The 24,997-nt window shown below is 46.2% G+C and overlaps 2 protein-coding genes across 2 annotated transcripts in view; both read right to left on the reverse strand.

The window, feature by feature from the left end:
* Positions 1-6,340: 6,340 nt before the first annotated feature.
* LOC310833014 (pinopsin-like) lies at positions 6,341-14,142 on the reverse strand (the record flags this gene model as incomplete). Its single annotated transcript, XM_083715371.1, has 5 exons — positions 6,341-6,484; positions 7,469-7,708; positions 7,817-7,962; positions 10,906-11,010; positions 13,911-14,142. 5 exons carry the CDS (start codon positions 14,140-14,142, stop codon positions 6,341-6,343), a joined length of 867 nt encoding a protein of 288 aa, XP_083571497.1.
* A 1,770-nt stretch (positions 14,143-15,912) lies between these two features.
* DOC2B (double C2 domain beta) overlaps positions 15,913-24,997 on the reverse strand; it is a 137,250-nt gene continuing 128,165 nt past the window's right edge. The window contains exons 7-9 of the mRNA XM_083715238.1: positions 22,701-22,782; positions 20,769-20,865; positions 15,913-19,583 (exon numbers count right to left, since the gene is read on the reverse strand). Of these exons, the coding sequence (XP_083571364.1) occupies positions 19,447-19,583; positions 20,769-20,865; positions 22,701-22,782 (316 nt within the window). The 3' untranslated portion in view covers positions 15,913-19,446. The remainder of the gene's footprint in view (positions 19,584-20,768; positions 20,866-22,700; positions 22,783-24,997) is intronic.

The raw sequence follows: 24,997 nt of genomic DNA on the forward strand, positions 1-24,997 counted from the left end.
CAGCCACCCCTCGCAGACCCCTGCAGCGATTCTTTCTTCTCCCCACCCTTGTTCTCCGATAAAAGGTCTGAGACCAATGAGATGCTTGAAAATCTCACGGGCAAAGCAACACCCCATTTACTTCTTTGGGGCAGCTTAGGCTGGAACTCTGTCCGTGCTATGAGGTTCACCGTTAGCTGTCAACGTGGGAGCCAGTTCTTGTGATCACCCTGCAGGTGGAAGCTTCTCTTCCCCGCCCCTCACACCTTTTTGTCTCACTTGAATTCTTGGAACACGTTTTTAAAGAATTGAAAGTGACATCAACCGGCCAAGGATCCTAGAGGAGGAGATGTCAGACAGTGTCAGGAAACAGATTATTAAGAACATGTGCCGCGCAAGCCGTCTTGGGAATGCAGTGTGGGTGGGTTGGTGCAACTCAATTTATTCAATTCTGTCACAAGATATTGCTTATGCCAGTCCAGGAGACGGCAGAAAGCCACCTTGTCTGGTGACAAGCCTTGAATAGACGGAGTTGTCCCTCAGCTCAGCTTGGAACATGTCATGATTACAGCAGTTCTTTTATAATGAACTGTTTCGTAGCACCAGTAGAGTCACTTTTTTCCTCACCTGAATCCTGGATAAGAAACAAGAGACCCAGGTCTGCCTAGCGGTTGTTGGGTGGCTTTTTTGCGCTTTGGTTAGGGATGGGTGAATTTGTCAATTTCAATTTACCTCTGCTCATTTTTTCCAGGCTTCAGTTCAGTTCCCCACGCCAGTTTGCAATTTTTTAAAAAGGATACAGCGTCTGCCTCAAAACTAAGGTCTACCTCCATCTCCATCGCATGGGTCCTTAGGGCCACCTTTCTCATGGAATAACAGCCCTGAGAAATTTGGAGAAGTGCAAATTTCAAAGGGTGGCAGCTGCGATTCAGTGTGTGCATTGTTTCGGGAAGTGCGAAATTGGGTGCATCCACCTTTAATTGCGAACTGAGCCAAATTTCTTCTCCATTGCCATGCTATCCCAGTGCAGGGACTGGAACACTGGGCTTTGGGTTCAGATTATGAGAATGGGGGAGATAATAGATTTGCTTTGTCTTGAAAGGTGAATCTGCCTAATTCATACTAAAAAGGTAAAGGGACCCCTGACCATTAGGTCCAGTCGTGACCGACTCTGGGGTTGCAGTGCTCATCTCACTTTACTGGCCGAGGGAGCCGGTGTACAGCTTCCGGGTCATGTGGCCAGCATGACAGCCACTTCTGGCGACCCAGAGCAGCGCACGGAAATGCCGTTTACCTTCCCGCCGGAGCAGTACCTATTTATCTACTTGCACTTTGACGTGCTTTCGAACTGCTAGGTTGGCAAGAGCAGGGACCGAGCAACGGGAGCTCACCCTGTCGCGGGGATCTGAACCACCGACCTTCTGATTGGCAAGTCCTAGGCTCTGTGGTTTAACCCACAGCGCCACCCGCGTCCCAATTCATACTACTTCCCCTTCAAATCCACCCCTGGAAAGAGCTGGAAGGGCTGTGGCTTAGTGGTGGAGCATGCAGGAGGTTTCTGATTCAATCCTAATACCTCTGGGGCAGGCTGGCAAACATCCCCTCTGCCTGAAACCCTGGAGAGCCACTGGGAGTGAGTGTGGACCAGTGACTCTCAAACTTTTCCCTCTGGACCACACTTTTCAGAATAAAAATTTGCTCAGGCCACGCCGAATTTTTTATTGATTAAAAAATACATCAGAAAACGATATAGCAACTAGCAGTGTTTCATTTATAAGACGGAACACAACTGTTTTATAATATAATCACAGGACATCCAGAAAGTATGAAACAATTCAGCTACCAAAAAGCACAAGTCATTCCCAAAATATAATTATAAACAAGCCTCTTAGATATGTTCCTTAAGTATGGATACAAGCTTATTGAGAGGCGTGAGCTTGCTTTTGCCTGATAATCTCCTTTATATTAGGTCTAAATTGAGACAAACACTCATCTCCTCATCAACACAGTTAAGCCTTTCTCTTTTCTGATCTTTCATATTTGTCAGAGTAGAAAATCCCTGTTCACAACAATATGTGATGGGGAACTGTGGAAGAATAGCCAGTGCTCTTGAAGAGAGGTAGGGATACTGTTTCTGGTTGTATACCCCAAGAAAGAGTCCTGTGTTTCATTTTCAAGGTGTGAGCGTGCAAAATGCAGGCCATTTCCTCTTCTTCATTCAGTGTCAGCCCTGAACAGCTGCAGTTCGAAAAGGGGTCTCTAACCCGGTCGAGGTTTTCTGTAGACGACGGTGGGAAGTAATGATCAAATCTTTTCCCACCAGCATTGCAACATGTCCCTGTACGAGGCCGCAAAATTCATTGCTTGTCTTAAAACTTTTTACCAGTGGGAACATTCTGAAGTTTCTTTGATTGTCCTTGAATCTTCCCACAACACTTGCCATCGTCTCCTGCCGCACCGTCTGAGAACCACTACTTCGGACTATACTACTGAGTATATTTGCTTGTTATTGTAAGATTGGATTTGTTGTGTTATAAAAGGAAAAACTTAATAAAAATTATATTCTGCCTCTTTCATAAGCGTCACTGTGTTCTATGGAAGGCAAATGCTTCCCCACCAAACATGCATAGCCAGCATGCGTCAGCACACAGACAGCGAGCGAGCATCAGAAAGCATCTCTTCCTCACTTTGCAAATTATTAGTGACAAATTCTCTTTTTGTTGCTCTTTGCAAATTTAACTCCCCCCTCCCCTTCTTTTCCTCTACTGATAGTCAACGGAGCGCCGCTTAACATTTAATTAATTGGATTAAGTCCTGATGGTTGTAAACAAAAAGCAGATGAATTGTATTAATTGGGAGAAAACGAAGCGACCGGTAGCACCAGGCGGGAGTGGGTGGGAGCGCAAGCATGGCTTTAAAAAGGGGAAAGGCACTCTTAATTAATTGATTTGCAGCAAACTCCTCTCTGGATAATTACGCTCAGCATGGACCCGTCAGTGCAATTAGCTCCCACTTGTCACTTAATATCAATCTGTTTGGGTTCAGGTGTTCATGGAAGGCAGGCTCAACAGGATGCGCAGGGCATCCTGCCCTAGACTGTGAATGGCAAGTGATGATTTATTGTCCTCACTTACCCTTCATGCTCACTTCCTGTTTTCCTACCTAGCAAAGTGAGGGCAGAAGAAGAGCCATAGAACAGGGAAAGAGACATGTCTTCTGCAGTCAACCCAAATGTATTCTTTTCTCAGCGGAGAAACTCCATCAGTTGTCAAGGAGATAAGTAACTATACAACCTTTAGAAGACATCTGAAGGCAGCCCTGTACAGAGAAGCTTTTTAATGTTTTATTTTTTTATATATATATGCTGGAAGCTGCCCCGAGTGGTTGGAGCAACCCAGTCCGATGGGTGGGGAGCAAATAATAGCATTATTATTGTTTCCTCGTCTTATCATGTAGGGGAAGTCAGCTTTCAAAGGCACCAATTGGCTAGTGCCTGTGATGTTGACAGCATGGTTCCCTCACCCCCCAAAAATATTCCCTGCATTATTATTTTTTGTTAAAAGGTCAAGGATGGCTGCATATATACATGAAAATGTACACATGCTACTTTTAAAAACAGATGTGAAAGATAGGCGAAGCATGGAGATAAGGACCAGATTGATGACTGATAACTCAGTCTATTTGCGCAAGGGACCATATTTTTCACTCTATAAGACGCACCAGACCACAAGACGCACCTAGTTTTTGGAGGAGGAAAACAAGAAAAAAATATATTCTGAATCCCAGAAGCCAGAACAGCAAGAGCGATTGCTGCGCAGCGAAAGCAGCGATCCCTCTTGCTGTTCTGGCTTCTGGGATAGCTGCGCAGCCTGCATTCGCTCCATAAGACGCACACACATTTCCCCTTACTTTTTAGGAGGGAAAAGTGAGTCTTATAGAGCAAAAAATACGGTATTTTCAAAGTTGGAATCACACCACAGATTTTAGGGCTGCCACCCAATTGAATAAATGTTTCATCAGTCATGAGTGACAGTCGATCCATCAGTTGACTATTCAGTCTGCATATGTTTGCATGTGAGTAGAAGCAATGGTTCTGCAGCAAAAACAAAACTCTTTCAGATGACGAGTCTGTTGCATCAGATGACATCTCAGAACAGGCATTCCCCCTTGAGAACATGCCTCTTCCAGACGGTGCTTATGGGCTGCAGTTTTTATAAGTACTTCATTTCATAAAATTTATACACCCCTTGATTTCAAAACAACCTCAGCCTCAAAGCAGTTTACAAAAAATGAATGAATGAACTAAATTATCAGCAAAAAATACAGTTAAAAACAATTATTCAAGACATTTAAAAACTAATTGAAATCAATTAAAAGCTGGAAACCAGTTTACAACATGTATCAACATTCTACGTGTCTGAGCAGGCTTGCCTAAACAAAAAATGCTTTTTGATGTTAATAGGAAGGGAGGTTCAAATTTCAAAGATTGATTTGTTACAAATGCAGAATGAGTGTTATGTGGCGTGTGTTACAGTACCCCTTCCAGAGAGCAGGGCAGTCGAGGGGGCATATTTGGGATGAACTGATCCCACAAGTAAACTGGTCCCAAGTTGGAATTTATATGTACAGTGGTACCTCTGGTTACGTACTTAATTCGTTCTGGAGGTCCGTTCTTAACCTGAAGCACCACTTTAGCTAATGGGGCCTCCTGCTGATGCTGCTGCGCCACCGCTGCACAATTTCTGTTCTCATCCTGGAGCAAAGTTCTTAACCCGAGGTAATATTTCTGGGTTAGCGGAGTCTGTAGCCTGAAGCATATGTAACCTGAAGCGTATGTAACCCGAGGTACCACTGTGCTAAAAACAGCACCTTGGCCTGGTAGCAAATCTGCAAGCTGTACGGGCCTCTGAGGCAAGGTGTTACACGCTGACAGGGTCTCACTCCTGCCAGCAATTGCAGTGCAGCATTCTGCACAAACAACGGGTTCTGGATCAGGCACAAGGGGAGCCACACACAGAGTGCGTTGCAGCAGTCCCTTCTTCAGAGTAACTGCTGCCTTGCTTACAAGAGGCAATGCCTCTTAATGGTGCTTGCTGTCTACGTCGGTCGCAGGAGCTGCAGCCAGAAAGGGAAGTTGGCAACCCCTCTCTCTGTCTGCAGTACCTTGGCACACAGGGCTTTGGATCCTAGCATCAGTCTGTTTTGTGCTAAATAAAGATGTTTAATCCACACACGTTTTCCACGCCCCTTCAAGGCCTGAGCAAAGAGATTCGCTTTGATTTCCTTATTTATTTATTTTGCTGCACTTTTCCGCCCCGGGTAACCACCATTAAAAATATCTCCCAAGCAGTTTTTTTAAAAAATACCACATACATGACAACAACCTAACCTAACAAAAATAAAGGGGCACTACATTTTATTTCAGGTGCACTATATTTTGACGGCGTAATTAAGGCTTGAGAGGGTCGAAAGGAACCGGACGGTTTTTCATTTCTTCCTTTCCTCTGGTGTGCAGATAAGATGGGAGTCTTTATATGGGCAGCTCTCTCACTCACACACATACACACTCACGCACACTTATCTCTTCCCAAGAGCAGTCGGAGAAAATGCAAATCATGAAGTTGGCTGTTAAATTGGGTTCACGACTCCTGGTCCCAGCAGTGTGGCCAGAAGAAGATGAAAAAGGACAGGTGTGCGGAGCAGTTGTGTTAGTAGCAAGATTAACTGGCCTGCCGGAAAAAAGAGTTGGAGCTTTTCCAAAGGGCAGCTTCATCCTCTGAGATTGGGGCCGCAGACCTGTAGCCCTCCAGATCTTGCTGGACTGTGACTCATCTGTTGACCATGTTGGCTGGGGCTGATGGGAGTTCAAAGACCAGCAACCCCTGGAGGCTTTTGTTGTTCTAACATAAATCACGTGTGTACCATATATCTAAAGCACATTTCCTGCACATGACTCCCCCCCCCCCCCGGATCCTAGAACCATAGTTAAGGGTACTGGGAACTGTAGCTCTGTGAGAGCTAAGCTACAATTACTAGGATTATTTGAGAGGAGCAAGGCAGTTTGAGCATATTGCACCTATCCTGACCCAACTGCACTGGCTGCCAATTAGTTTTGGGGCCCAATGCACATTTATAAATGGGCAAAGTTTAGGACACAAGCTGGGCAGGAAGAAAATACATGGCGTCGACAAGTTCACAGATTTGTCTCTATCCACCAGATGTGCCTCTAATAAAAGGTACTGTCGTCTTCTGTGGGATTCCATTTCCCAGATTTTGCACTTTTAATAAGGCGACTTGGAGAACAGAAACGAGAGCCACGTTCAAAGGCGGCGGCGGCGGCAGGTCCTGCCCTTCTGCATTGTTAGGAAGGCGACACTTGATTCCTGCTTCCTTCTGAAGCTGAGGTGGTGAGGCGGCCTGGGAGGCTGATCCCAGCCGGTGTCGTGTCCTGGGAAGATAATGGTCTGTGGCCACAGCACATCGTGTAGAGGAGGCAACTGCGGAACTGAAGGCGAGAAGGGAGAATTGACAGGGTCACCATCACGTTTGCCTGCAGAACCAGGGTGGGTCCAAATGAGCAGTTTGTTGCAGTGCGTAAAGATGGAGGAGAAATTTGGTTAAATCAAAATTTGGATGTTCTTGATTTGAACATCCTGAAACCCATCACAATTCAGGTTCCTCCATTTTTCTCCAACCCCCCAAAAAAGGCACATAGGAACCTCAGAATTAAACTTGTAATGTAACCCTACAGTATAGAAAGGTAAGAGCTGCACCCATTGTCCTGCCCCCCTACCATTCTGGGGACGCGGGTGGCGCTGTGGGTTAAACCACAGAGCCTAGGACTTGCTGATCAGAAGGTTCGAATCCCCATGACGGGGTGAGCTCCCGTTGCTCGGTCCCTGCTCCTGCTAACCTAGCAGTTCGAAAGCATGTCAAAGTGCAAGTAGATAAATAGGTACCGTTCCAGTTCCTTTACCTTTTTTTACCACCTACTATTGGGAGAGGGCCTTCTCAGCAGTGGTGCCCACCCTGTGGAGATGAGTAACTATACAACTTTTTTCAGACATCTGAAGGCGGCTCTGTATAGGGAGGTTTTTGTGTTTAATGTTTTGTTATGTTTTTGTGTGTGCTGGAAGCTGCCCAGAGTGGCCAGGACAACCCAGTCAGATGGGCAGGATACAAATAAATTACTACTACTACTATTACTGGAAGGCAGCCCTGGAAGAGTCCTTATGAGCTAGTTTGGCCCTGAGCCTGAGAAAAGTTCCCAAACCCTGACATACGTAGTCCGCTGCCATGGAAGAAGCCCTCTGTGATGACTTACAGGGTGCTGAATATTAGTCCTTGACCATGATAAAACTATTGTTGGTTGACTCACAGTGCATAGATGTTTTCCACTCTTCAGAATTGCCCTTAAAAAGGACCACGAATGAGTCTGGCTAATAAATGGCCATCCCCACAAGCATTTAATTTCCCCTCGGGTGCTTACCTGCTTGTTCATGAAGACATAGATGATGGGGTTGTACACTGTCGCCGTCTTGGAGAAATACGATGGCAGGGAAGCGAGCGCTGGCCGTATGGCGAGGTCCTTGTGGGTGGCGACCACCAAGGCGAAGCTGGCGTAGGGCAGCCAGCAGACGAGGAAGGCAGCCACCATGGCGACAACCATTCGCGTCACCTCCCTCTCGGCCCTCTGAGTTGTCTCCTGCTCTTTCTGCTGAGCCGCCACCTGCAGGAAGGATCAGGGAACTGTCGAGGGAATGCTTGCTGCCCCCCGCTGTCTACAGCGATGCGCTCGAAGCAGCACAGGGCAAGCGCAACTCTGCCCGGTACTCACGGTTCGCAGCGTCATCAGCAAGTTGGCGTAGGAGAAGAGGAATGTGCTGAGAGGCATGGCAAAGCAGGTCACGAACAAAGTCATGATGTAGCTGTTGTTGTTGCTTCCGCCGCTGTACCAGTTGGGGCCGCAAGATGTTCTCAAGCCTAGGATTCAAGGAAGGGAGAAAACTCTTGTACTGTATTCGTTAGGAAAATGTATTTAAAGCCCTAAACAGCCTTGGTTCAGTATACCTGAAGGAGCATCTCCACCCCCATCATTCTGGCAGGACACTGAGGTCCAGTGCCAAGGGCTTCTGGCGGTTCCCTCGCTGCAAGAAGCCAAGTTACAGGGAACCAGGCAGAGGGCCTTCTCGATAGTGGCACCCGCCCTGTGGAACGCCCTCCCACCAGATGTCAAAGAGAAAAACAACCACCAGACTTTTAGAAGACATCTGAAGGGAGCCATGTTTGGGGAAGCTTTTAATGTTTAATAGGTTATTGTATTTTAGTGTTTTGTTGGAAGCCGCCCAGAGTGGCTGGGGAAACCCAGCCAGGTGGGCGGGGTATAAATTATTATTATTATTATTATGCAAGGAATGAATTGTACTGGGGAAAAGGAAACCTTTTAAGGCCCCAGAATCACCGAATCATACCCTTGTTAATTTGTTAACTCCCTTTAAAAGTGAAGGTGTGTGTCTTAGATAGGAGGGATGGGAGTTGGAGGTTGGCTGGTTGCTTTGCTGAGTGTGGAAACTTCAAGCAGACACTTTGTCCAGAGGGGTTTGTGAGGACAGGCAAGCAATGGACTGATAACTTACGCACTGCTACAAAAGAGTTTTTGGAAGCAAGAAGCCCCTCTCTTGGGCTCAAGGGAAAGAAATGTGTTGTATTGGACTTAATGTGCATAAACACTGCTGCTTGTTGATAGTTGCCATCCTGCAAGTAAAGTCTTTTCAAAGTCTTTATGCTGAGGTGGACCAAGGATCCAGCAGGCTGAATATTGTCAGCACCGATTGGCAGTCAACATTCAGGACATGGGTAGGCAAACTAAGGCCCGGGGGCCAGATCCGGCCCAATCACCTTCTAAATCCAGCCCACGGATGGTCTGGGAATCAGCGTGTTTTTACATGAGTAGAATGTGTCCTTTTATTTAAAATGCATCTCTGGGTTATTTGTGGGGCGTAGGAATTCGTTCATTTTTTCCCCTTCAAAAGTAGTCCGGCCCCCCACAAGGTCTGAGGGAGAGTGGACCGGCCCCCTGCTGAAAAAGGTGGCTGAGCCCTGATACAGGATTTCAGATGAGGGCATTCCCGGCCATACCTAGAGATGTTCGGGGTTGAACGTGGCACCTTCTGAATGCCAAGCAAATGCTCTGTGACCAAGCTACAACTCTTTCCTAAACATTCAATTCCCATTGGCCCAGCCAGCACTTCTATGGGAGACTACAGCTCCCACCATCCCTATTTAGAATGGCCAGTGGCATGGACGTAGCCAGGATTTTTGTGGGGGGGGGAGAACTTGGTTGTGAGGGGGACAGAACTGATGTGATTAGTTAAGTATTTCTATTTTACTTGATTAGGGGTGCAGCTGCCCCCCCTGCCCCCCTTGGCTACGCTCATGGCCAGTGGTCAGGGATGATGGGAGTCAGTGACATATGTCGGGCTCCACATTGGCTAACCCTGGTATAGAGTGATTAAATGTAGACAAAACCCTTGGGTCCAGTCCCTAATGGCAGCTCCTGTTCAAAAGATCAGGGCTAAGGCCTACTGGGATATGATATAGTAAAAGGTAAAGGGACCCCTGACCATTAGGTCCAGTCGTGGCCGACTCTGGGGTTGCGGCGCTCATCTCGCTTTATTGGCCGAGGGAGCCGGCGTACAGCTTCCAGGTCATGGGGCCAGCATGACTAAGCCGCTTCTGGCGAACCAGAGCAGCGCACGGAAACGCCGTTTACCTTCCCACTGGAGTGGTACCTGTTTATCTACTTGCACTTTGACGTGCTTTCAAACTGCTAGGTGGGCAGCAGCAGGGACCGAGCAACGGGAGCTCACCCAGTCACGGGGATTCGAACCGCCGACCTTCTGATTGGCAAGTCCTAGGCTCTGTGGTTTAATCCACAGCGCCACCCGCGTCCCTATATGATATACAATGAATTTAAAAAGGTTTTAAAATATAATTTCAACAAAAAACAGAGGCATTTCTGTTAGGTTTAATTGGAGAGGAAGTTCGAAAAAGAGATGTAAATTTGTTTATGTATGCCACAGCGGCTGCAAGGATACTTTTGGCTCAGAAATGGAAGCAGCAGGAACGTCCAACATTGGAAGAATGGCAGGTCAAGATGGTGGAGTATGTAGAGATGGCCAAGTTGACAGGGAAAATCCGAACTATTTCAAAAGGATTGGAACAAATTTATATTCTATATGAAAGAAAATTGTAAACATCTGAAAACGTTTGTAGGTTTGGACTGAAATGTTTTGTAATGTAAATATAAGGAACTGACTTACCAATAATGAGGAGAAATGTTGAAGAAAGATAGAAGGTAAAAGAGTGATGATAGAAATGTTCAGAATTTATAATTTATAGAAGTCAGAAAGAGGGAGGGAAGGAGGTTGCTGCTTTGTTAGAGCAATGTATCAGGATATGTGAATATGGAAAATGGAAAACTTAATAAAATTATATATATATATCATATTTTTCGCTCTATAAGATGCACCAGACCACAAGATGCACCATAGTTTTTGGAGAAGCAAAACAAGAAAAAAAATATATTCTGAATCTCAGAAGCCAGAACAGCAAGAGGGATCGCTGTGCAGTGAAAGCAATGATCTCTCTTGCTGTTCTGGCTTCTGGGATAGCTGCGCAGCCTGCATTCGCTCCATAAGACACACACACATCTCCCCTTACTTTTTAGGAGGGAAAAAGTGAGTCTTATAGAGCAAAAAATACAGTATATATAAAAAGATCAGGGCTAGATGGTCAAACAGTTTGAGATGGCATAAGGCGTCTTCCTAAAGTCCCCTGTCAACAAACCTTCAGGGACATAGCTGCTCCAACCGAGGAGTGGTGGGACCGTCCAGACTAAGGACCACCCCCAAGTGAAAGCACAACCAAGCACCGCATGCCTTTTCTGGAAGCGGAAATCGCCCGCTGGTTTGCAGATCACGAGATACCTCTCAAAGGCCAGGATCGCCAAGGACCAAAGACCCACAATCCCTGGAAAAAAGAAGAAGAGATGAACCTAGAATTTTAGGGTTGGAGGGATGTCTCAGTGGCCATCCAGTCCAAGCCCTATTCAATGTAGGAGTCTGGCACCTGCAGCATCCCTGGCAGGCAGCTGACCCAACTCAGCTGAAAGACCCCCAGCTCCAGAGAGTTCACGACCACCTCCTGGGACAGTTCAGCTCCCCTGTTAAGCTGCTCCTCTCATCAGACAGTGTCTCCAAAGTTTTAGCCGATATCTGCTTCCACCTTGGTTCTAGTCATGCCTTCTAGAGCAACAGAGAACACGTCTTCCATCCTTGAGAAGAGCTCAGGGATGAACGGAGCCAAACATAGCGGGCACAGCTTTGGCGTGTTGCCTTTGAGAAATGCAGGTTTTATTCATAACACAAACTCAGGGTTGACCAGTGCCCATTGGAAATGGTAGGGCAAGAGGCAGGGAGCCCAACAGTAGGTGGCGCCAGAGCCAAGCAATTCAAGTTTTGTTCCCATCCTCCTTCTCTCTGCAAAGGCAATGCTGAGACTAAGGAGGAGGAGGAAGCTAATGGGCAGTGCCACCCTCTGGGCTGGTTGTAAATAAGATGGCAGAGAGATTGGGCTTGGCTGAGCTGAGAATGAGGTTGGTGAGGCAGTGCCCTATTTTCCCTAATGGACCAGCCTATGCTAGTTGGAAAAAGAAGGGCTAGAGAGGAGAGGTTGACCACAGAGAAGGGGAATAACTAGAGCACAATCTCAAAAATGGCTTGTTGTTGTTTAGTCGTTTAGTCGTGTCCTCCTCTTCGTGACCCCATGGACCAGAGCACGCCAGGCACTTCTGTCTTCCACTGTCTCCCGCAGTTTGGTCAGACTCATGCTGGTAGCTTCGAGAACACTGTCCAACCATCTCGTCCTCTGTCGTCCCCTTCTCCTTGTGCCCTCCATCTTTCCCAACATCAGGGTCTTTTCCAGGGAGTCTTCTCTTCCCATGAGTCTTGGAGCCTCAGCTTCAGGATCTGTCCTTCCAGTGAGCACTCAGGGCTGATTTCCTTACAAGGCAGTGATCCATGAAGGGGCAAAAATGGCTAGAGTTTTCTAAATGATCAGATAGCAGCAAAAAAAATGGCATTTACTCATAGGAAACTATGGCGCTACATCCATAATGTTTGATGTATTACAGTATTTTAATTTTTTTTTTGGAAGCCGCCCAGAGTGGCTGGGGAAGCCCAGCCAGATGGGCGGGGTATAAATAATAAAAAATTATTATTATTATTATTATTATTATTATTATTATTATTATTATTATTATTATTAAAAAATCAAGGTTGCTGAGGTTTCGAAAAATAAAAAAAATGCTTTATACTGAATCAGACAGCTGGTCCATCTAGCTCAGTATTGTCTACCCTGACTGGCAGCAACTCACCAGGGTTTCAGACAGCATTCTCCCCCAGCCCCAACTGGGCTGAACGATGGGGGTGGAGACTGTGTATTGATCACACTCGCTGGCAGCAGCTCCCTCTAGGATTTCAGAAAGGGTAAAATTCCTAACTTTTCCTGGAGATGCCAGGGATTGAACTCGGAGCCTTCTGCATGAAAAGCAGATGTTCCGCTTCTAAGTTGGGCCCTTCCGGATAGCCCATTGTGTTTGTAGGCCACCTCTGACTTCCTCTGCTTCAGGCATCCCTTCCCACCCAACCTGCAATTTTAGTATCATAACACTGGCATGAAAATGCAACTGTTGTGCAGATTATAGAGATGTGCGACGCACAATGCGTTCTGAATGCTCCAACAGAAGAAGAAGAAGAAGAAGAGTTTGGATTTGATATCCCGCCTTTCACTCCCTTTAAGGAGTCTCAAAGCGGCTAACATTCTCCTTTCCCTTCCTCCCCCACAACAAACACTCTGTGAGGTGAGTGGGGCTGAGAGACTTCACAGAAGTGTGACTGGCCCAAGGTCACCCAGCAGCTGCATGTGGAGGAGCAGAGACACGAACCCGGTTCCCCAGATTATGTGACTGCTGCTCTTAACCACTACACCACACTGGCTCTCAACAGTAGCGTATACCGTATTTTTCGCTCCATAAGACGCACTTTTGTCTTCCTAAAAAGTAAGGGGGGATGTCTGTGCATCTTATGGAGCGAATGCGTGGTCCCTGGAGCCGAATTGCCCAGGGGCAAAAAGCAGATCATGCTTTTTTGAGGGGGAAGTGGGTGTTGAAACAAAGCCGCTGATCGTTTGCCGATCAGGGAGAGAGATAAGGGATGCTAGAGATAAAGGAGGCTACCTGGGAGGGGGGAGGTAAAGACAGCAAACTTGCAAAGGGGGGAAACAGGAAGATTAAAGCAATAAGGAGAGAAATTAGAAGAAAAGGAAGAGCAAAAACTGCTCCAGCTAAGGAAAAGACACTAAGGCAAACAAGAGGGAAGGGAGTGTTGAAAGGAAGCAGCTGATCGGCAAGCGATCGGGAGAGAGATAAGGGATGCTAGAGGTAAAGGAGGCTGCCTGGGAGGCAGGAGTTAAAAGCCCATGGATCCTCAGGATTTTTGCATTGGGTCACCCAAAATTCACCACCAGATCATAGCATGTCCATGGCTACAGCCTTCCCCCCCAAAAAATCACGCATCCACTGTTTCCTGTGGCTGCAATGGTGCAAAAATGTGGTTACAAAGCATGGATCCACTTGGATCCTCAGGATTTTTGCATTGGGTCACCCCAATTTCACCATCAGATCACATGTCTGTGGCCACAGCAAGAACCACAAAAATCATACATCCACTGTTTCGTTCAAAATATTTTTTCCCCTTGTTTTTCTCCTCTAAAAACTAGGTGCGTCTTATGGAGCGAAAAATACGGTAAATGCAAGGTCTGATAACTGCTTTTCAAAGGAAACCAAAGGGACACCAGGGTCATCTCCCTACCTGTTAAGGAGACCATGAAGCCTTCAAATTCGCAGGTCGCCTGGCCAAAGATAAAGAAGCCGTGGGCATTGTTTACGAAGCTGATGGTGCTCCCAAAGAAAGTCACCAAGAGATCAGCCACGGCCAGGTTCACCAGGACGTAGTTCAAAGGAGAACGGAGCTTCTTGAACTGGACAGAGACCACAATCACCAAGCCGTTCGCCAAGGTGGCCGAGATGACCACCAGCCCCATGAGGACAGCCACTGATATGTAGGTGCTCTGTGGGGCCAGGTAGGGCCATTGCGGCCCCTCAAAAGGGCCTGGGGTCCTGTTTCTCACCTCAACCCACGAAGCGTTTGAAGCTTGCATTTCTTCTATTGGGGACACAGATCAGGTGAGGCTGAGCAAGCAATCGACTCCCTCGAAGGGCTGCTTGCCCCCTATATAAGGCCACAGGTGTGTCAGGAATTTGGAGCTGATCCTGGGCATTAAGGCACCTTAAGCTTTCTTAAGTCCAGGTCTCAATAATCAGCTCACCATCCAAAAAGGAGATGAAGTTCAAGAGCTGCTTATGTACAACTGTCAAGACGCTGCTCCATTTAACTGAGTGGGATTTTCTTTTATGCTGGCTCAGTGTTTGGATGCTTAGTTTAAATCGCTGAAGTGTGTGTGTGTGTGTGTGTGTGTGTGTGTGTGTGTGTGTGTAAGTGTGTAAACTGGGCGGGGCGATTGTGGCCCTCCAAGCATCTCTGTCTGGCCCTCAGAACCCTCCCTGGACCATATCTCACAGGTCCTGCCTTGCATCCTTCTTGATTTTTTTGGCCTCACTTGGCTATATCCTTGAACTCCAATAATGCCTTTTGCTTGTTTGAATGGGGGATAGAGAATGTGTGATAAAATTCACAATCCTTACTCCATCCACTTCTGTTTGTAGTCCCACCCACCACTGATTTGTCTGCCCCAGAAACTCACCTAGATAATAACTCAGCTGAACAAATCCACCCCAAATACAACACACACGGGTGGCACTGTGGGTTAAAGCACAGAGCCTAGGACTTGCCGATCAGCAGGTCGGCGGTTCGAATCCCCGCAACGGGGTGAGCTCCCGTTGCTTGGTCCCTGCTCCTGCCAACCTAGCAGTTCGAAAGCATGTCCAAGTGCAAGTAGATAAATAGGTACCGCTCTGGCGGGAAGGTAAACGGCGTTTCCGTGCGCTGCTCTGGTTCACCAGAAGCGGCTTAGTCATGCTGGCCACATGACCTGGAAGCTGTACGCCGGCTCCCTCTGTCAAACGAGATGAGTGCCGCAACCCCAGAGTCGGCCACAACTGGACCTAATGATCAGGGGTCCCTTTAATTCTTACTCAGAACTATTTTTCTAGAAAAAGAGGTACCCCAACTCACCATGGACACCTCCCTCGTTCTCTTATAATGGCAGCAGTGACCACCTGAGAGGTGCCAGAACTGAGTTCTGGTGAGTTCCAACTGGGGAAAAAAGCAGCCTTCTTTTACTTCAAAGTAAACAAGCTATAGGGTTGCACGCTTAGTTTATAAATGGGATGTGGGTTTAAGTTACCTAACAAGTTTAAGTATAGCCCTGCTGCAGGTATTTCTGTTAGATCTAGGTCCTCTGGCTTGATGGATGTGCATGTATATTTTAAGGAACTGAACAGAGTGAAAGATTATGAATCGCTGGGGAAGTGTGTCTGAACTTCATACTGTCCAACTTATTTTTTAGTTGTTCTTTTGTTAATATTGCCTTCTAGAGTATGAATGTCTTATTGATTTGTCAATCATCTGACTCACGCTGTAATTGCGATGTTTCACTTATTCTTTAGCTGCTGGTTTGCTAACAGTACTTAATAGATTGTGATTGTTTTACTGACGGTTTGTTAATTATATGATGTGATTTATGCTGCCCTTGTGACGCTCCGTCATGTTATTTATTGTTTGTGAGCCGCTTTGGGATTCATTTGAATGGGAAACGGCACAGAAATACAATCAAATCACTCAACTTCCAAAATGAAACTTTTCCATCATTTTTTTTTATTCATTTGCATTTCTATTTATAAAGATTAAACAAATCTGACCAAAAAGTACATATAGTAATACTGAAATACAAAATTGATCTGTGGGGAAGCAGCCCAGAGGACATGTTTCTGCGGCCAACTCACTGTAGCAAAACATTGGTATCAAACATCTAACAAGTCTTTTGCATGACAACCACTAACTTGACATGCAGTAGTTTTTGTTTTAAATATATATATATATATATTTATATATATTTATATATACCGTATAATATATATTTTCATTTACATATGTACATAGTCCAGGTAAAAAAAGGCTTTTGATAGAAAATGAAAAGAACCATGTACCCACAGAAATCAGCAGGAAGGTGCGTGTTATCATATTGAGACACTGAAAACAGCTTATCTTTTGAGATTTTTTTTAAAGGCATACAACTTGGCTGTTCCATGAGCCTCTTTACAAGCGATGTTGTTTCTGTACCTAGGAAAAATATTCTGTGGAGGGAAGTTATCTGGCACGCCATCAACATAAAAGTGTGGTGGAAATATTTATTTTGCCCTATGTGGAAGAGTTATGTTGATGGAACGTCCCTGAAAGCCTTGGGGTGTGTGTGAAAATGCTTTCTTTTGTTTTTAACAGGGGACTGTGATGCAAAGTCTACAACAGGCAGCTGTCTGCAAATGCCCCTTTCCTGCTTTTTCTCACCGGCAATAAGCAACGATGGGAAAACACACGAGAGGTATCTGAATGTGCCTCTGAAACGCTTTCTCCAAACAGCTCATCGATTCAAAGTGCCAGATATTGCCTTTTCAAGTGCTTTCTGGAACACAACGGAAAATGATCTCCGCAGAACCACCTGATGAAAATTGGCCACAATTTTGTTCACCGTCCGCTAAAAGAGCTTGAGGCTGAAAATGACTCCGTGAATGGTGATTTCCTGGATATGGCAGTTATTAAAGCATTGTTTGTGGCTGGGGAGGTGGAGAAGCCATTTTTAATGGAAGAATCCAGCTGATTGCAGAAAACTTCTTTCCTTGTGCAAAATGAAATATACCTAGTTGGGTGACAAGTGCAGGGCGGAGGTGTTAAGGAAAATTGGCAAGGCTTCCCCTGGAATACAAAATGTTGCAGAGAGATTTTGACTGCAATCAGCATTTGGCCTATTTTTCCTCCAGCATGATCCACAAACAACAATAGCTTTAAACCATGATGGCAGGAAGTACTTTTTGCACTTCCTGTTTCCCGAGTACATGACTCTTGCCCATGGGAGCAACATCTGAAAAGCATCAGTTTTTGTGGATTAGTATCCAAATAACTTCTTACAAATGGTTCTAAATCTGTAAACTAATCTCACAGGATCCATAAAGGCATTGGGTTGTCTCCAACTATCTACTCAGTGTAGGACCTTTGAATTGAGTAGACCTACAGCAGCTGTGATTTCAGTGGACCTACTCTGAGCAGGACTAGGGATGATTGGGTCTATTAATTTCTCTTTCTCTTTCTTGCCGTCTTTGCTTCTCCAGATTTCTGCATCAGTTTGCAATTTCTATTTTTAAAAAAGTCTGCAGGAAAATTCACCAGCATCTTAGTGCAAATTCCTCCCTAACATACATATTTTTGTATGCAATTTTGCCTGATAAACACATTTTATAACTTATTTTCACTAACATAAGCGGTGCTGTGCACGCATTTTCCTAATATACATATTATTTGATTGGAGAAGTGCGTTGTGAAATTGAGAGAACTGTGAATTTCGAAGGATAGCTGCATTTCAGTTTGCATATTGTTTTTGAAAGCGCGGATCAGAGAGAATCTCCGTAAAATTTGAACGGAACCAAATTTCTCCTCCATCCCTAATTATGACTACCTTTGGGTGTAAGCCGTGAGATATGAGTTTGATGGTTTTCTGCAATGACTTCACATGAAAAACAACTCAGAACCTACTCCCCCCCCCAAAAAAAAAGACATGAAAAAAGCATAAAACTGATACAGAGAATACAACTGTTCTCTTTTAACTAGAGAGTCTATATTGTGCTAACAGAAGAATAATTCTTTTTTTTTTTAATAAGCCCAGCAGACCCAGTTTTTTGACTGACTTATGGAAGTCAGTGCTGGTCTTTGAATTCAGCTGCAGGCTAGACTTCCCAGCTGGGATGAAAACCTTCTGTGGACTCGGAGCTACAGAAGGGTCTGCCCTAAACTTCTGTCTTGCAAAAGACTCTGGTGAGTTGCTGAGAGTGTGAGTGTTGTTTGATGCCAGAGAACTGTAGTAGCCACACAAGGAAGGCTTCCAGTTTCTCAGGTGTGTTAGCTGCACAAAAGTCAGGCCTCTGATCTCCCTGCTTGGATAATTCTCTGAAATTCAGCGAGAAGCCTTTGGCAATTCTTCAGTGGCCTCTCTCGTTTTCTCTTAAGAGGGAAGAGGCCGAGGAAGATGAGGGTTAAAGAAGGTAGTGGTCGCCTCAGTTGAGTGACACAGCCCTTTGTGTTGTGGGTTGACCGTTTATGTTTTGAGCAGATTGTCAAACACAGCGGCATGGAAGCTTTGGCCCTCAAGACACTGAGCTCCAACTCCCAGAGCATCTGCTTATAGTGGAGATGTCCCCCAGGTTCAATCCCCAATGATAGGGCTGGGGAAAAAGACTCCCTGTAGGAAACCTCCAGAAAGCTCCTGCCAGTCCGTGCAGACAATACTGAGCTGAATAGACCAACCGCCTGGGTATAAGGCAGCCTCCTACACTTTTAGGTCCCAGCGTGGCCAGTGGTCTGGGGAGCTGGAACCCAAAAGCATCTTGAGGGCCACAGCTTCTTCACCGCTTATCTAACCGGACGGCTGAAATACTTCAGAGCAAAATTGAAAACTAACCACCCTCTGCCCACCCCCACCCCCAGTCTCCCGCACATACACCGAGGACAGACAACAGCTAGAGATGTCACCGAGTATCTCTTAATTCGGAGAGTCAACAAAACACTTTGCATCAGTTACATATTACAAAAAAACCAAATGAAAAGAGGAAGAGGGAAAACCCCTAACCCATGTATCTATAGATCTATATTACTATATATTTGTGCATTCATGTTGCCACTGTGTTCACAAGGCAGCAAGGACTGAATCCAGAATATCAAAGAAGTCACAGATCTAATGCATGCAGCCCTCTGGACCACCCCACCCCCCAAACACACACGCACACACACACACACACACACACACACACACAGATAACCAACTTGCTGCAAGAGTAAATTCAAGGCATCCCAGAGAAATCTGTAGGACTGAAGCTTGCAAACAACAGGAAATAACAAGTTGTTGTGGGTTTGCTTTTTTTAAAGGGGGGGCGTGTAGCAGTGTCCAATAGTTCCCTGCAAATTGGCTGTAGCTGGGACCTTCCAAGCAAGGCCCGCCCCCTCTCAATCCTTGCCGACATGGGATCCTTCCCGTGGCATGAAGTAAACAAGAAATCCGAAGGCAGCCGTTGTTCCTTGGCCGGGGTTGTGTGCTATGCTCTTCCGGGGTGTGTCTGTAAGGTCAGTCGCTGAGGAGTGCCCCCGGCAGCTCGTTTGTGAGTGTGTGCCAGTGCTCAATCTTCTTATCCTTGTTTTTTAAGCAGTCAAACCAGTGCTTCAGGCGCTCCCCTTTGGCATTGATCCCTAGCACCACGCCACCTGAGGGAGACAAATGAGAGACAAATGGGCAGGCAGAGCCTGGCGGCTGTTTGTGCGCACACACCCACACCCACACAAAAAGGATCAGTACAAAATTTGGATTTCCATCACGGTGTTATAGGAATTTGAAGGTCCCCATTGTCTCTTTCCTCACAAATCCTGTCTTAAGGGCACATTCAAGATATGAACAGGGTGTGAGCCTGTGACCTGTGATCTAGATTCAGGAATTCAGTAGTTAGAATAACAAAAGACTGGCCAAAACCCAGATAATGCAATCAGGGAACTTGTCAGACAGGAGATAAACAACGCACTCAGATTTCTGTTGTAGACCACCTTTTCTGTGATATAGGTATGATGTATTGGGGGAGGTGGTTCTGGGCTGCTACATCCCTTCTGTGATGTTTCTGGGGGTGGTCTGGAGTTGGAGGGTGGGCAAATCACCCAAATCATGGTTGACCCCTGTAGTCTTCTAAAAACTGTGTGTATCTTGGCTGTGGCTTCCTCTTTTAAGGAGGAAGGAGATAGCTCAGAGTATGAGACTCTTAATCTCTGGGCCGCGAGTTCGAGTCCCATGTTGGGGCTCCTGAACTGCAGATTCCCACACTGCTGGGGTTGGTCTAGATGGTTCTCATGGTCCCTTCCAATTCTGCAATTCTGCGAATGGGGGAACAGAACAAATTCTTACCTCCTGGACTAAAAACATGGAACCAAGACATAATTATTCTTCAGTTTTTGTACTTCTCCAAGTTTTGCAGCATAGATTCTTGGCTCAGAAGAACTGCACCAGAATGCGTTGCAAAATGTGAATTTCAGGGGGCAAATGTGGGTATTGAAATAAACTCTGTATTTAAGATACTATTTTGTGATCAGATACATACAGGTATGTATTGAAATACAATTTTTTGTATGGATATTTTTTGCTATGGATTTTTTTTTTTAAATTACAGATTAATATGGAAATGGGATGGAAGGGGTTTAAGAATAAACACAGGTGAAATTGCCATGCACTGGGAAATGAAATTGACAAGAGCTGAGGCCTCTATCCCTCGTGGGAAGATACTTAGTGGGAATCTGTGCAATCTGCTGTAAAGGTCATGCTGAATCCAGGTGACATTTAACAGTCCGGTGCCTTGACAATTAAACTATCAAAGCTTTGCAAATCTCCCTTGGGAACCTCAGACTCACCAATAAAGTCGTTTGATTTGCCAATGTCATAGTCCCACACCGTCACCTCTAAGGTCTTCTTCGCCAAGTCACCGTGCTTAATCTCGTAGCAAAATTCCTGCAGCGGAAAGGGATAAACGTGCATTCAGGACGTGTTTCCAAACTTCTCGCTCTTCTTGTCCAGCACTCTTTCAATGAAGCAGAGCTGCAAACTTGGTGCACTGGAGAAATTGCAGTTTGCAGGGGGCGCTGGTTAGTAGTGCCAAGTGGGGCTGATGGTGCGAAAGTCTGGGAGCCCAAACAGGAGATGGCGCTAGAGTGCTGGGGACTTTTTAGTTTAGAGACAAGGTGAGTAAGAGTCAACCTGATAGAAGTTTTTAATATTTAATGCTGTGTTGTTTTTAACACTTGGTTGGGAGCCACCCAGAGTGGCTGGGGAAACTCAGCCAGATGGGCGGGGTATAAATAATAAATTATTATTGTTGTTGTTGTTATTATTATTATTATTCTAAAAGTACGCATAGAATTGAAAAAGTGGATAATTTTATTTATTTATTTTATCCTTCGTAACGCAAAACTTGGGAACATTCAATGAAGCTGAATGTTGGAAGAATCAGGGCACAGAACAGAAAGTCCTCTTCATGCAGCACATAGTTAATCTGTGGAACTCCCTGCTACAAGGAGGTAGTGATGACCACCAACCTAAGTGGCTTGAAAAGAGGAACAGACAAATTCATGGAGGAGAAGGCTATTGCTGTCTACTAGCCACGGTGGCTCTGCTCTGCTTCCATGGTCAGAGGCAGCAATCCTTCTGAATACCAGTTGCTGGTGTGATAGGAATTTTGAGGTCTTAGTTACATGTTAAATGTACCAACCAAGCACATACATAGATCAGCACAGGAAGACCGACCTGAAACCATTTTGATTCCCAAACTGAGCAAAAGGTCAAAGGAAAATGGAAAAGCCTCTCCATTGTCTTTTCCTTCACAAATCCTGTCTAAAGATATGAATAGGGTGTGAGGCTGTGACCTGGCCCAGGAACTAAGTATTTATCATTACAAAAGACTGGCCAGGCTACCCAGGCAATCCAATCAAGTGACCATTAAACAGGTAACCTGTCAGACGAGATAAACAAGTCACTCAGATTTCTGCTGTGGACCGCCTTTTCTGTGATGTAGGTATGATGTATCTGGGGGATGGTCTTAGGTTGCACCCCTTCTGTGATGTATGTATGATGTATGGAGGGGTGGCCTTGAGCTCCAGGGCAGGGAATTCAAAATGTCTATATAAGGCCTTGCACGCCATTGTTCTGGGTTCCTCCTCCCTCCTGCGTGAGAACAGGATGCTGGACTAGACGGGCCAGTGGCCTGATCCAGCACGCTCCTCTTATGTTCTTAAGTTCAGTGTCAAGTAAGGGCCAACTCATTTTCACTTGGTGCCCAGTTTCCTATCTGCTGAGGAGGAATCTGACATACAGTGCCAACCGCCTGGACTGGTTTTAAGTGGGAAGGTATGCAGATGGGTATTCGCTGAGAGCAGATGTGGGTTGGTGGGGCAGTGCCCCCTTCACCCTTATGGAGAAATGGTGGCCCTCCAGATGCTGTTGGACTCCAACTCCCAGCAACCAGCATGGCCAATGACCAGGGATTATGGGAGTTGTAGTCTAGTGGCATCTGAAGGGCTGCCAATGTTCCATACCCCTGGAAGAAATAAAATATGTGGAGCCTGGCATTTTGCTTGTTGCTAAGCTGACCACAGCAGCACTCCAGACCTGATTCCTTTACCGCTTCAAGACTAGGGATGGGATGTCCTCAATCTGAAACTTTCGAGACCAAAGTATTGAGCTGGGTGGACCCACGGTTAGAGTGTGTCACTTTCCTACGTCCCTCCATCTAGGGCCCTTTCCATTTCCCATAGACCTGTAACAAACACCTGAAACCAGAGTGACATTACCTCATTGAATTCAGGGTTGAGTGTTTTCTTCTTTACTGCCGTCTTGTGTTTGGATTTCTTGTCTTCGTCCGGTTTCAAGTACCTGCAAGTGAAACCACATGCCGACGTATATTCTAGCCGTTATCCACATTGCAGGTTAAATAAAAATTGGCAACATGCCACAATGCATAAACAGAACAAACACACACACACAAAATCTAGGACTGGCGATATCCACTTTTCAACATTGCGATTGTTATAAGGTCCCAAATATAAAATAAACGTTCATAAATGTACAAGGCAAACGCATACGTAAGTATATAAACCACCTGTCTGAAATCGTACAGGACAGCAATCCTGAAGCCATTTTGACTCTCCCAAATTGACTTCAAATATTTCTCTTCAAGGAAAGCCTCTCCATGGTCTTTTGCTGTCTTAAAGGCCTATTTGTGTATGAGTAGGGTGAGCCTGTCACCTGGATTCAGGAATTAAAATATTTATCATCACAAAAGAATGCCCAGGCTGCCCAGGTAAAGCAATTAGTGACAGGATTTCTGCTGGAGACTGCCTCCTTCTGTGATGTGTGTATGTATGATGTTTTGGGGGCTGGTCTTGATCTCCAGGGTGGGCAATTTCAAAAGTCTATATAAGGCCTTGCACACCTTGGTTTTGGGTTCCTCCTCCCTCCTGCATGCGGTGAGTGAGGACCCGGTTGCAACAGTTTAATAAAGATCAGGCTTACTAGTTGCTTTGCTTCTCAATATTCTCTGGCTGGCCTCTGTTATTTTCTCCTACTGATAGGGAACCCACTTAAGGACTCTGTACAGGGTTGGGAATGCCTCATAAGGGAAAAGGAGCAGTCCCCCCCCCCCATAACATGATGCATCACCAGCTAAACATCCTGATACAGTGATGCATCGTTCTTCCTCCTCCAGCACCCAGAGTGCAGAAGAATGAATGAGCAGCCTTGGCCCCAGTCTTGGTGGGAGCAACAGCAGTTTCACCCCAGAGCCCTGGGGCCGATGGAGCTTGATTCTCCATAAGTGGAGGGACTCAGGAGCGACAGCGGTTTCACCTGCAATATACCGCTGTGTAAAGGCACCATTGGGGATGCGGGTGGCGTTGTGGGTTAAACCACAGAGCCTAGGACTTGCTGATCAGAAGGTTGGCGGTTCAAATCCCTGCGACGGGGTGAGCTCCCATTGTTCGGTCCCTGCTCCTGCCAACCTAGCAATTCAAAAGCACATCAAAGTGCAAGTAGATAAATAGGTACCGCTCCAGCGGGAAGGTAAACGGCGTTTACCTTGTTGCCACATGACCCAGAAGCTGTACGCCAGCTCCCTCGGCCAATAAAGCAAGATGAGCATCGCAACCCCAGAGTCAGCCATGACTGGACCTAATGGTCAGGGGTCCCTTTACCTTAAAGGCACCATTGCACTCTGGCCCTCAAACTGGTTCTGGGCGATGTATCGACACATCACCCAGGCCTTGTACAATCAGAAATTTTAACAGAAATAACTGGAAAACTCCAAATGGTGCTGTCTGAAGGCTCTTTCTCCACCTCGCCTAACGGCGGGGCCAGGTGCCAGAGCTGCAGGGTGGGTGGGAATTAGGTTACTTTGGAGAATAAGCAGATGTCTCTGAGAGGCACTTAACAAGCAAAGATGTGGATTAGGGGGGAGAGAGAGGAGAACGGGTGATGGTTTTTCATCCATGAAACCTAATTAGGAGTATCAAAGCAGGAGGGGTGTTGTGTACAGAAAGTGGGGATGTGTGTGTGTGTGTGTGTGTGTGTGTGTGTGTGCCTGCCTGCCTGCCTGCTGCCTAAAGGCCTGGCCTGGATCATTTCAAAGAAGAGATCCTGAGCTGTCAGCCAGTTGGCCGAGGCCTTCGGAGTTACAGTCACCAGGATAGCTCCACAGCTGTAAAACAGGGCTGGGTTGGAGTTCCTGGCCAGAACGGTCCTCAGGACTCTTCTCACACCACACTCCTCCTCAGGCCACGCCCCTCAACCCAGGCCACGCCCCTAACTGACCCTGCTTCACACCCTCCTCGAGTGTCTTTGCCTGGGTGGAAAAACATCCTTGAACTCTGATCTTTGCTTGTCTGCAGGGAGGACAGGGGTTCTTTGCATGCACAAACTAGCCTACTGTTGTGATAAGAATTTAAAGGTCTTCTTCTTGTTGTTGTTTAGTCATTTAGTCGTGTCCGACTCTTCGTGACCCCCTGGACCAGGCCCTCCTGTCTTCCACTGCCTCCCGCAGTTTGGTCAAACTCATGCTGGTAGCTTCGAGAACCCTGTCCCACCATCTCGTCCT

Source organism: Podarcis gaigeae (genome assembly GCF_964106915.1).
Source record: "Podarcis gaigeae genome assembly, chromosome: 15".
Lineage (NCBI taxonomy): Eukaryota > Metazoa > Chordata > Lepidosauria > Squamata > Lacertidae > Podarcis > Podarcis gaigeae.